Source organism: Amia ocellicauda, chromosome 15 (genome assembly GCF_036373705.1).
Source record: "Amia ocellicauda isolate fAmiCal2 chromosome 15, fAmiCal2.hap1, whole genome shotgun sequence".
NCBI classification, from domain to species: domain Eukaryota; kingdom Metazoa; phylum Chordata; class Actinopteri; order Amiiformes; family Amiidae; genus Amia; species Amia ocellicauda.
Genome location: NC_089864.1, coordinates 14,764,350 through 14,778,103, shown reverse-complemented (window position 1 = coordinate 14,778,103; position 13,754 = coordinate 14,764,350). Strand labels below are relative to the sequence as shown.

At 38.4% G+C, this 13,754-nt stretch overlaps 1 protein-coding gene across 1 annotated transcript in view; it reads right to left on the bottom strand.

Annotated features, from left to right (window-relative positions):
* The window catches only part of LOC136711118 (ras-related protein Rap-1b), a 52,603-nt gene that overhangs the window by 14,274 nt on the left and 24,575 nt on the right, over positions 1-13,754 (bottom strand). Inside the window, exon 2 of the mRNA XM_066687147.1 lies at positions 4,507-4,596. Within this exon, the coding sequence (XP_066543244.1) occupies positions 4,507-4,566 (60 nt within the window). The 5' untranslated portion in view covers positions 4,567-4,596. The remainder of the gene's footprint in view (positions 1-4,506; positions 4,597-13,754) is intronic.

Below are 13,754 nucleotides of genomic sequence, written 5' to 3'. Positions count from 1 at the left end.
TCATACACAAATATATCCAAGTCTTTCTATTTTCAGCAGCATTACCCCAATTTCCACACCATAATTAAATCTGTTAATGTTTTACACAGAGCATAGTGTAAAACAGTTCAGTATTGCAACAGTTGTACAAAATGTAGCATTACTGTAATATAGAAAACTGTTCAGTGAAATAACCAACAGGGAGGACAGATCTACAATTGATTGTTCAGCTACTGGTCGGTTAGATTTTACTTTTGGTATTAGTACAGAACCAGATAAAGGACTTATAACAGACTAGTTAAACTGTATTCTGATTGTAGAATGTAAACAAACCCTGAAGAAACGTTTAAAAAGTAAAAGCCAACTTGCTCTGAAGGTATTGTGGTTTACCATTTTCCAAAGACTTATAAACTGAGTTTTGGAAGCCTGGCTGGAGGGAAATGTGGAGAAGGGAAAACATGGTGCAAAAAGCTTTGAATGCGGTCCCATTTGGGAAATGTTGGAGACGTCCTGGGAAACCAACTTTCACCTGAAATATTTATGAGCGTTTCATGTGTTTGGTTGCATGTCAGAATTACAACTCAGCAGTTTGCATCAGCTGGATAAGCTTCAGCATTGTGTGGACAAAGCAACTTGGTGCCAGCCTTGTAAAAGGATCCCACTGCCTTCTTAATCCATCAAGGTGCCTGCAACCATAATAAAAAACAATTCAGGACTTCACTGCATCAAAAAAAAGGGGTCACTGCCAAGTGTGTGCTCCGCTTACCTTTCTACAAATGAGAATGATTGAATAGAGATGAAGTTCTGGAGGCACTCCAGCACACCTACTGCAATTCCCTTTGCTTTCTGTTCTCAAAGAATGTACTGCACTGACCATTGACTCTACACAATTCTCTGGTTACAGCCATTATAACAAAGCCACCTTCAAAAGCACCAACATTAATAGATAAAACACAACATACGAAACAGAGCAAGATGAATCACAACCTGTAGCACATTAGGTTGTGCAGTATAGAATGTGAACACCAAATCTGAACAGACTGCATTAGATCTGTACAAAACCTAAAAAGCAGTTACTGGGATTTTTGGTGCTGAAAATTTCAATTTACTACAAGGTAAATTTTGACCCTTTCAAGTGTTTGAGTTGAGGCTGAGCACCAACCTCCCACCCCCACACACCCAATATAGTTTATTTTAATCTTCAAAGTCACATTCGGCAATTAAGAGAAATCAATTTAATTACTGAAAGTCAAATGCATTTTCTTCAGGCCTCAGAAAGCTCAATGTTAATTAATGACTCCACAGCTTTTGCCGTTTGGCACTGGAATGATTTAAATTGCAGAAACTACATTTTTGAATTCCAAAGAAATACATTTAATTCTAACGACTAATTGCTTTTTCTATTCTCGCTTTTTCCTTCCTTGTATTCTGCAATGATTCTATGTATGGCATCAGTGCACAGTGTCAGGGCAGTCCAGATGCTGATCCAATATGATGCACCTCTGTTCCAGGTTCCACTAACACCCTGTTGCTACTATGAGAACCAGACATCATGAAATAATTCCTTACCTTTTGAAAACCATTGAGAAAGGTAAGGAGTTCACTGAGAATGGTGTCATTTCAGGAGAAAAGCAGAATGTGCTCTTTGAGAGATGTGATGCCTGTGCTCATGAAAACCACTTAACCTAAATTCCTGATTTTGAATCTACAATGCTCCACATCTCCTCTTAGAGTCTTGGACATATCAAATGCGAAAATAATTAGATTACTTTTCAATGCAGGTAAACACTAATTCAATAGCTAAACAAACAAAACAGACATTTACACAATGAGTATATGTATGGCAGTGTGCAGAATGAAAATTGCAGACCGCCTGTGCTAGTCTGTAGTCTAATGCACAATCTAGGCAAATTGCAGGAGAGCAGGTGAATGACTAAGATTGTTAATTGAAGGCTGTTTATTTTATGGGTGATGAGACAGCCAATCTAGTGCATCCAGCACAAGAGTAGCACGTGTTTTTTAACAGCCATATGACATTAAGTAGAATCTACAGATGTATAGTTTGTTGTAGACTAGTGGTTTTCAATCCAGTCCTGGAGTACCCCCTGCTCTGCTGGTTTTTGTTCCACCTGAGGTCTTAATTGACCTAACAAAGCAATATACCATTCAATTAAATAATTAAGACCTAGGTTGGAACAAAAACCAGCAGGGCAGGGGGTACTCCAGGACCAGTTTGAAAACCCATGTTGTAGACATTAAATTAGTGGGAAAAAAAAATATTTTTCCACACAGACTAAATATTGACTGATTTTGACTGGCAGATGCATTGGCTGGAAATGCATTTAAAATTTAATACAGTTAAGTGAATGCATCAAACATATGCACTCCTCCACTGATGCAGCAACAAGTTAAATTCTTCCCTTTTTTACAGCTGGGATTCATTTTATAGCATCTAACTTGCATGTGCTCGGTCTTTGATGCAGTGAATATAGCGTATGTTCCAGGAGGAAAAGGTTCCTTTGCACCTTGCAGGAATTGTTTAACAACGTTACCTAGCAACTACAGGTTCCTGGCGTTGCACAGGGACAGAACAGATGAAAACTGATAGGAATAAAGTTGCAAGTTTAAGTTTTGCTGCACTACCCTTAGCCCATTTCTCACTTGATTTAATTTCAATTTGAAATTAAATTTACATCAAGAGGACAGGGAGCAAAAGCTTCAAAGGACTGTCCTCTCTGCTAAACTGACATACAATCTAAAAAAAGTATTTTAAAGGTAAATTTAAACATGACTGCATTATACTTTCGATCAATAAAATGTAAGAATACAGGGAGTTAAATTGGCAAAAGCGTTATGTATGATTTCTACACATTTGCTTTCTGAACTGAACACAATGCTATGAAGAAAACCATCTAACTCCCAGAAATGTCCACATTTCTGTAAAAGTTAGTTATAACATTGTTATAGCACAGGAAGAGCATCTCACCCAAAATGCATGACTAAACTAAAAAGGTACATAGATTAGTTGAATGTACTCAGCAGATATGCTTCCCAGAACAATTACACTAAATTCTTTACTGCTTTTACTGCACTGTTTTAATTTACCAACTAGCTAGAATACAACCACTTTATACAGGATATTAACGTGGTTATGCCATATTACTCCAAGCTAAAAACTCAAATGTCATATTGCATAATATGGCACTGCATTAAACACAGCCTTTTGGAAAACAAGCTAACCATTTTATCAAGTGTAACTGTGCATTAATTTATTGGGGCAAAATTCTAATCTGAAATGTTTTCCTGCTCAGAAGAAAATAAACCTAAAAGATATGACAAGATTAGTTACAGTTATGCATGAGTGAGGAATCTAGACTGTGGGTACAGGTTCCTGGTAGAACCAAACCATATATACCACATAATAAATGGTAAGAATCCATATGTGAATAAACAAACATGTTATTTGTGTTTTTTCCCCGAGATTAACAGGATGTGGTTTCCAAATCTATGCATGTTCTCCTTTTTAGGTAGCTGTACTTTATGAAGCTTCAGTTTTATATGATGGCTATTTGATATCTTCAGGAAGTAGCTCTTCAAATCCGTCCATTGTTACATGGGAAGAAACAGCGTTAACTCAAATTTTATTTGTAGCTGGCATTATACCATGAATTCTGCTGAATGTGCAGTACTTCTTAGAACAGATAGGGATGGCATTCTCACCAGTGTATAGACTGTGCAAGTCTGTCTTCTTTAGGTTCATGTAAGAAAATGTGTGAAGCAAGCAGTCTGCCCCTACTACCTTCGGACTCTACTCACTGACTGTATGATAGCAACTTCCTAACTTTTCCTCAAATTTAACATCAATACAAATGTTTTATGGACTTTGAAACATCAAGATTAAATTATTAACAGTAAAACATTTGGCAAGGCATTTTCAGGCATGCTTGTGTATATTTCACATGGCATTGAAGTAAGAAATTAGGGTCCTTTCTAGAAAATACAGCAGAAGGAGAATCCAACCCAAAACAGCAACATCAAGCTTGAAAAATGTACAAGTAAGTTTCCCTTCTGGGAAAACTGTAGAAGGGGAAGGGGGAAATCTGAAATTCTCACAACCTAGCAGTGACCCCACTGGAAAATCTATAAGCCTCCTGGGAGTCATGACTGAGAAATTATACTTCTTGGCTCGTTTATTGCCGAAGTCAGGGAAAACCCTGATGCTCCTTCATCTTAAGAAAAATATTAAGACTTTCTAATTTTCATGTTGAATATCTATTGTTTAAATGATCACAATCAGCATATGATGTGTACCATTACCTGGAATGATGTAGACCGCACCCTCAAAAATATACCTGTGGTTATCGGGTGTACAAGAATGCTGCAGGTTCCTTGCTTTGGTCCAGTTAACATGTTTTTAGAATTCTTCTAAAATACAATACCGTTGTATAAAAATCTCATTTAAGCTTCAAATGGGTGGAGCACAGTACCAGTCAGACATGCAACAGAAAAAGATGGTAAAACACTTACCAAAGCTGATTTGCCAACACCTCCTGAACCAAGGACTACTAACTTGTATTCACGCATCATGCACTGTTTAGGTAATCAATGTCCACACACCTAAAAACGCAAGCAAAAAATACAAAGTTTAGAAAACATTTATACATGAGAATCTTAACATTCTAAAGTGTCAGTTTCACAGATAAATGTGTGAAATAATGAAGAAATATCCATAACGCCAAGACCGACAATCATTCAAATAATAATAATTAAAAAAAAAAAGATAACTGCATCTCTGGAAGAGAAGGATTAATGTGTAAGTATGCAGAAACACAATCCCTTAAACAGTTACAACTAACTGCCATAAACAAACCAGGCAACTACTGAGCTGCCTTTTTTAATTTAACGGAATTTGTGAAAGGCAGGAATTCTAGAATGCGGTGGAAAACCTGACATTACCAGTGCAAAGTGTACCCAATTCCCTAAATTGAACTTCCTAAATGCCCCAATATGACTCATTTAAGCAACACACCTAACACACTCCATTAACTCACTGGTTCCAACACCGCACCATTTAGCAATCTACTGTTTATTGCAGTCCTGTTGTTTTATGCATCTTACTTTCTTCACAATACACTCTCACAGCTACATCTGCCCCATTAATCAAGTACTTGGTTTCCTATTTTTATGAAAAACAAATATGAAAAAGGCAAGCAGATTATCTGGGAATGCGATTTATAGATATTAGAAGTGAACAGTTCCACGCAGCTTCATCAGGCTGCTGAAAATGCGTGAGGTGCCATCTTTGATCAGAAAGTCTTCTAACCAAGACTGCCCTCACACAGCAGCTCCCGATTATGCCTCGACGCACGGACAGCCCACCTGCATGTTCACTCATGTTTATTCAGAAAGCCACTGGGTTTCATGTCATGGTTCCCGCTAGCAAATTCTGTGTTACATTAACTTAACTAATAATGTAAGTATTGTAGTGTACGAAATGTAAATGATTAATACTAGAAAAATTAAGATGCAACATGCTGTGTAGATCTCTTATTCTCACGTCACTGAATATGATTGATGTTTTAAATGTGACTAAGTGTCTCCTGATCTGTGACAGACTAAACAGGCTGCTCTCCTTCACCCACTTTGTAAACACAGCCTTCCCCTCTGCCCACACAGACACAAACTGCTTTGCTTTCAAACATGTGATATGCTGTATCAACTGGAAGTCGCCCTGGATAAGGGTGTCTGCCAAGAGATCGAATAATAACAGTCTTCAGCTACACATAAAACCTGCACATGCTAATTAAGGTAACATTCAAACACATGGGGAGAAGGGTAATATAAAATTAAACATCCATTTTTTTAACCCCTTTTGAATTTGACCCAGTGGTTTTGCTTGAGTAGATCAAAGAAACAGAAGAGGCATTTACAATTGATATAAGTTACAGGCTCTCTGGAGACTTCTTCCTACACAGCAGCACTCTGGGCATCAGCACAATGTTGAAGCCAGGAGAGTATCTGACACTGAATATTCAAATTCACACTGAGGGGGTTAATATAAAAATGATTTTTTACACACTGCTTCGAAGACTGTTGTTCAGAGAACTTGTCCCAAAGGAAAATTGGAAAACACATCCATAACCCTTTACAAAAATGAAATCACCCACTACCAATGGCAATTTTCTGCAGTATGACCCCAAAAATATTAATGTGTAACTCACCTAAAGGGTATTAAACTTACTTTCTGTAAATGTTATGTTTATATAATTTATAAAATATATTTGAGCTGCTGCAGCAGTAACGACTCCATCTTGGAAACATTTGAATAGGAAATGATCCATCGGATCGGAGGTGTCCTGGGAGTGGAACAGCATGCCCATGGTAAGAGTCAGAGTCAACTTTCCGCATCTTTGAAATTAGTAACAAATTAGTAAGCATCTAATAGGTGTGGCTACTCGCAGCCCAGAAATGCGGTAATGGTCTTACAACAGATCACTTGTTCACCATTTACAGAACTCTGAAAGTTATGTTCAAATAATATAATCATGGGTGTAAATTATTGAAAAAAGGTTAAAATCAGAGCCATGAATCATGTTACGAATGTTTAGATATACAAGCCATGTCATAATGTCCCATTACCTTGAATACCATGCTGCAAAGACCAAAAAAGTTGCACAGTATTCAGTGTTTCCAATTATCATTACATTGTATTGTATTTATGGTTAGAAAAAAAAAAAAAACTTTTGAAAATGTGTACCTCGAATTCTCACCGGAAAGTGACAAGCTTAAAATTGATAATCTAGTTTGGATTTTTATTCTCGTCCAGTAGGCTACGAGATAACTTTGCGTTCCGTTAATTAACTTAAAATGATCCAGAAGCATTCTTGAACGCAAAGCCTTACTGGGATGGTACTTAACCTTTGAAAGTCGGGGTCAGTATAACTTCTTGCCAAGATGTAGAAGGGATAACCATTATTAAAAAAGATGGGATATTAATTCACAGCAATTTGCAAAACCTCAGAACACAAAAAGAAAGACTGATCAGACACTATAATATCACAATTAATGCACGAGGCATTTAACTGTATGGTTTCTTCCTTAATGCTGATTAGCAATGCTGCAAGTTGCAGTGACAAAGCCTTTCCACTTGAAAACTAATTTAACAACCAAAAAAGAAAAATGGAGTTCCCAAGTGTTGCATTTCTGCTTTGCTATACACTTTACAATACTGAAGAAGCCTAATATTAAGTTGTTTGACAATATTTAGTCTGTCAGTACTTTTGAAGGCCAGATAACACGGTAGAGGAAGCATGAATATTTGTTGGGTTGGTAGAAGGCTTGTAATGGAGAGTTCAGCTGATTAACTGAGATTCCAAACTAAATTAATTAGTAACTATAACCCCCTATACTGAAACAGTGTTTCTACACTGGGACCCACAGGAAACAAATGTAGCCTATATGGAGGACTGCTACAATACAATATGCAATACGGTCACTGATGACTGGGCGTTTTTCACAGGATACAGTGGTGGAGTGCTGCGCCTTGATACTTCTGCTTCTCCTTCCTATATAGCATTTACAGCATGCAGGAGAAGAACCACCGACAGAATATAATGAGCACTGCAAAGTTAGGTTTCATTATTAATCTTAGCACTATAGAATAACTGAAACGCATAACAGACTGCTTTTCTTCACCACATCAGAGACCGAAACACAGATCACAGAATTAATTTGTCCATTAGCTGCTCTTTACAGTCCCGATGAGCCTTCAGTGGATGAAAAACTTCTCATGCTCCTCTAAGGAAGTTTCCACAGGCATATGAAAGAGACCTGGTAATTATACTGCATTCATTTTAAAGCCACAGGGACATTCAGCAATCCTGCCTTGCATCACTAAAATGCAACCCTGAGCATTTACAGGTTACTGGAGAAGACGACAAATTTAAAGGAAAGTGCTTTCCTCATCCGTAGATAGAACAAGGTTTCCTTACACAACTGCCAAGGCAGAAACACGCGCAAAGTGCTTTAAATCACTGAGAGGAACCCCGCCAGATTGTACACTGTGCAGACAGTCTCCACAAACATTACTTGATTTGCTAGACTCTTACTGCAACACAAGCGAAAAGTTTATTTAAAGCAGAACAAAATAATTTTAAACCCCATTATTTCCATGCTATCAGTGTTCCATGCAGAAGAGCTACTAGTATGGGCAGCAGTGTGCAGTAGTGGGCAGGGCTCAGAGTCGTGGGTTCAATCCCAAGTGGAAGACACTGCTGATGCTGTACCACTGAGCAAGGAACTTTACCTGGATTGTTCCAGTTAAATCTCAGCCAAATTAAATTGGCCAATGCATGTAAAAATAGTGATATTGTATTGTTTCAAGAATTGAGAAAATTATGCAAGATTTAGAAAGAAAAGAGTAGGGTCTCCCCTCAGTGAAAGTGTAAACGGCTGTACTCTGTGGACAGCTCTGCACACAGATGTGCTCCGAGGAGAAAGACCCTCTTCACAGGCAACCTCCCGCCCCTGTGCGTCTTTTCTCGGGATGTAAAGCAGCACTTGTTCACAAGCTGATTTGCTTGCAGTCTTCACAAGAGCCAGTTCTCCTTCATGAATCCCTGCTTTGTCTTGGTTTCAATGCATTAACACAAATGCATAAAGTGTGCCCTTATTGTTGCCGTTCTTGGCATAACATTAGGAGAATTAGTTGGAGCTTGATATCCAATAAAACAACCAATAAACAACCAAAACCGAAATGTCAGAAAAGCAGTTGTGAAAACAATGTCATTACTGCAAACTGAATTCTTGTTTTTGGCTCCATTTAAGTTTTAGTAAAACAATTAATCCATTGGTATAGAACTAGCTAATTTATATCAATGCTACACTTTTATAACAGACCTCAAGATGTAGTATCAATCTAAATAGGTCATCTCGCTTTCCACAAAGACAAATGCCATACAAACCACATCACCATAACTTAAACATTCACGGGTGTGACTTTAGTAGGGTGTTTTCATTTAACACATCTAATATTTGCACTACATATAGAATGTATCCGTTTGTCAGGTACCTTTTTCTTTAAGCTCTACTTGTAATTGACAAGTGAAACTAAACCCATTTAAATACAGGGAAGAATGTTTAAAAGTAACTATTCTGAGGGCATTTGAGTTTGTTGTTTTGTTAACAGCTTAAACGTTATGAAATTACCATTTTCCCCTTCCTCCCATGTGAGCCAAATCTTCACATGATTACAAATGAATGCAAGCCAAATTAAAAGATTACTCCCTTTGTTTTTAAATCAAGATTTGTAATGGAAAAACTAACTTCCACTGATACATTGGAAGTGAAAGAAAAGGCTTTACACATCAAATCAATAATGGAAACCGATATTTACTGTATCTTGGCCGTATTGCCCCAGGTTCTCATCATCATAAACAGTCAAGCACAAACACTAGTTTGTGTAAATAAATACACACACACACACAACTAAAATATATTTCACAACCAGCTGGACCTTCTAAAATAATTCTTAAATTACAATAAAAGAATAAGGGGCTGCGCGGAAGGCAGATTGACTGTTCCACAAAATCGTAAGCCACAGAAAAAATTACAAGAAATGCACATACTGGAAAAGAGGTTCTCACAGAATGAAGGACACTAATGCACATGCAAATGCCTTGTAGCTGTTGACTGTCCCAGAATGTCACTTTGTATGGAAATGTAGGTCAGTTGACAACGAGGTCTCTGGTCTTTGACTGGACCGATTCAAACCATAATCTTGTTTGATTTTCAGAAGAGATTAATCTAGTTCCTTGTAAGGTCCGGTTTACAGGCGTACCTAGGTGGAGTAAGGGTAAGAAACAGTATAGTGAGTTGTGTAGGCCAGAATGAGAGCAGCCAAGCCACTTACAAGGTACAGCATGGTCCTAAAAGTGCTTGAAGAAACTAACACACATGCACCAGCCTTGAAATATAGAAGAAATATATACAAGTTTCTTTGTGAAGAGATCAAATGATGCAGTATAAGCTTAATCCAGAAATGTGTGTAATGCCTGAATGCTTACAACCATAACGCTAGTATTGTCAGAGGGTGGAATTTCATCATGACAACCTCAAACCAGGTTTCGTACTGTTCCCATCACAATGGAAGCAACCACCCCATGATCTCAACTTTGAAAAACTGAAAACGCTGAAAACTGAAAAACTGAAACGCTAAAAAAACTGGAATGAAATGCTTGGATTTCAGTGTAACCTGTAAGAGAGATGTACAATTTTAAATCAAATACTTAAGTACAGGAACGCAAGGTAAAATCAATCGTAAAGTTTCAGGTCCGACAAGGCCAATGATCTGCGGAGGCTAGTCTTACTACAGCAGCTGTCAAATTCAGCTGACTCCTGAGTATACTGCAGAGCTTTGCGAAATGCGAAAGGCTTCAATCAATTCCCAGAGTGAGCCAGTCTGAACCAAGCATGCTGCAAAGCATCTTGGCAACCGCAGGTAAAACTATAAAGATCTCCTCTGCAATGCCAGCACAGCTCAAACTACATCAGTGGAAGGTTGCAGCTTACAATTCTGTTCATCAGTCTTAATTTCTTGTGCCTGATAATAAAAAAGGCAGATCACTAGCACTTCTGCAATTTCTTCCCGTGATTAATGTTAACTAAATTTCAAGTCTAACATCACCTACAGAGTGAATTACAGGAAACCATTTTTAAGGACCACTGAAACAGTAACCTACCATTCACTGCCACTATGGCAATGTGTGTCAAAATAGCATGGACACAAAAGAGTGATAGGGTTGTTCTGCAACTAGTAAATACTGTCCAGTGAACTGGGATATTTCTCTGTACAGCATTAGCCACAGTGTGACATTTGCCATTGAATTTACAAGAGTCAATGCATTAGTAAACTGTTTAAGCAGAAGTGTGCACACACTACAACACATGCCCACATACCAACACTAGCACTTTGACTGAAAGCACTAAACTATTCTTAGCAATTCAAAACACTACCGCCTCAGGTTACCACAGTGACAATTTCTGCAGTAAAACGCCTCGCACTGTTCCAGTAGATAATGTAAGAATAAAAAGACAAGTTACTCTGAGCTAGGGCTGTGCGATATGACAATATACATCGTGCGACGATAGAAAACCATCTATCGTTTCATATTATGCTCTATCGTTTATATCGTTGTGTTGCAAATCCCACTTTACGGCAGTAGTTTTTGTCATTTTTCGTCATCCCCGGTTCTTCCACATGTGTCAGATGCAGGTAAGAAATGTGCATCAGACACACGAACAGACATGGAGAGTGAACTCACAAAGTCGCCGGGGTAAACTCGATCTGCAAGCAACCCCCACCCCAGCTAACTTAGATTGATATCATTTGTATAACATTAAAGAATAATAAAGCTGCTTTGCATTTTAATAAATTGGAAAGCAATGCAAACATGCAGAACGTTTCATTTTCTTTTTATTATGACGGTGAAGTGTTACAACAGTTTTTATTATTATTATTAACGATTTTGTATTAACACTAGTTGCACCGGTAAGCAGAATCGAGACGCAACAGTCACAGGAGAAATGTCCCTTGCAGATGTTAAATGCGCCACTATAAACCCGGCTGTGCTAAATCTACCTGAATCTGTACCATTTTACAGTGCATGTGTTGTGCGATTACTATTACTTGTGTTATTGTTATGATGTGTATTTGTGTACAGTATGATTTACTGTCACATGTATATCCCATAACATAACACATGTAATAGTAATCGCACAACACTTGCACTGTAATGTTGCATTCTGCATTTTACCATGACAGCCTGCATGTGGTATTTGTTAGTTTTGCATATTTAATGATTAAATAAGGACTTGTTGTTTAAATGTTATTGGTCTTATTTTGTAGCTTGATTGGATAAAAACAAGAAATAATCGAGATAGACATTGTGTATCGCCCAAACTTCTAAAAATATTGAGATATTATTTTTAAGTCATATCACCCAGCCCTACTTTGAGCATCTCTGTACCAAAAGAGCAGAAACTGGAAAGCATTCCAGCAGCCTGCTGTGAGGGAAGATCCCCGACTTCCTGCTAGGCTACCAATCACTTGGGCTCCAATCAATGCAGACCTGGCACACTAACAATGCTGCTGTGGCAACAACTTAATTTTTTCCTTTTCAATGCTGCATATGAAAATTAACCCCATGCCAGCTCTTGACGCATTATAAATTACAATTTCCCTTTGAACATGTTCAATCTACAGCGAGAAAAGGGGAGGAAAGGTTAGCAGTATAGTGTCTGACAACAAGCCCAGCTTTGAGTCCCAGCCATGCTGAGCTACAGAACAGCCACATCACACTAGTTGTGCTTTCTTCTGGGATGAGCTGCTCTCAGTGCAAACAATATAAATAAAGTAGGTTTCAAAAAGTGCTGAGGGGATCCAGAGAAATCTAAAGAATCTACTCATCAATAATCAATTTGGTTTTCTTAATGATGGAAGGGAGCACCTGGAGGACTTTAAATATATAAATAGAGGTTTGTTTTTACCAACAATTGAGAGCTCATGGTGATGCCTTTAAACCTTGGCCAGAATGTGCTTTGATGCGAGATCTGCCAGTTAATTCCAGGGTTTGTTGCTGTAATATTTAGTACACATGAAAACGTATTTTAAAAGCACAGGTGTCACCAATTCAGAAGACCCAGTGCAACAGTGCATGCCTCCCAGTCAGCCCCACAAAAGAGCAGAAGGCAGCATCATGGCACACATCTAAATCGCCATTTAGGCTGTGTGACATGCAGCCTCTTTTAAACCTGCCAACACAACCTGTCCAACACACTGGCAACACCCCGGCAACATCCCTGGAGGGTCCATTGTGTGATTAACATCAGGAGAGAAAATGAAATCATAAAGTAACTCGCTACAGGTCTATTCCAACTCCTGCTGCTTTTCTAATTAATTATCACCATTTCACAGAACAGCTTTAACTTACAAGTTCATATGCAAAATTTCTTTGTCACATTAACCGTGTGCAGTTAACACATTAAATGGCTTTTAGCATGTGCCTTTAGGATAGGCTGTAATCCTGGCAACTTCACTATAAACACTCACATGAATGAGAAATCCCACCTTGGTCGTGTTATTTCAATCTGTGCCCATCCCATTATGGTATTGGGACTTCAGACGGGTCAAAGTTTTTTCCCTGCAATTGGTCTTCACTCTCTATAAACCCACAAACTTTAAAACACCCTTTGTAAAACAGGAAGAGAAGCAACAAGTACACAGAATTACAAAATATTAAAAGTGTTGAATTTGAATACAGAGGGCCGAGGTAACATACATAGTCTATAGACCTACCCTGCCAAGTCCGCACATAGGGTAAAGGTCAGGATACAGCACAAAAACATAAATAAAACATTGTACGAAAACCTCAGAATATAAACTTCAAAAGATGTTCAGGAGAAGGCACAGCAGGACTACTACAGGAAGGCCTATCCTACTGATAATGGATTACTACCAATACATTCGGCTCACTAATGAATGAGCCTCTCGCTGCAGAACGCGGCTAATTACAGCCTGGCTGGGAGCGCAGCCTGAGAATGGCAGCTTGTGTGAAGCTCTGCTCACTGCCTTTACCCAGCAGAGCCATGCCAGCCTGACCTATGGACTCGCCTCCAACTCCTGCTGTGGACCCATCAATTTTTCATATCTGCAAAGGGAAAGAAACATAGCGCCAAGCAGTTGGATGCGTCGCAGATATCAGGAGGACTTCCTTTCC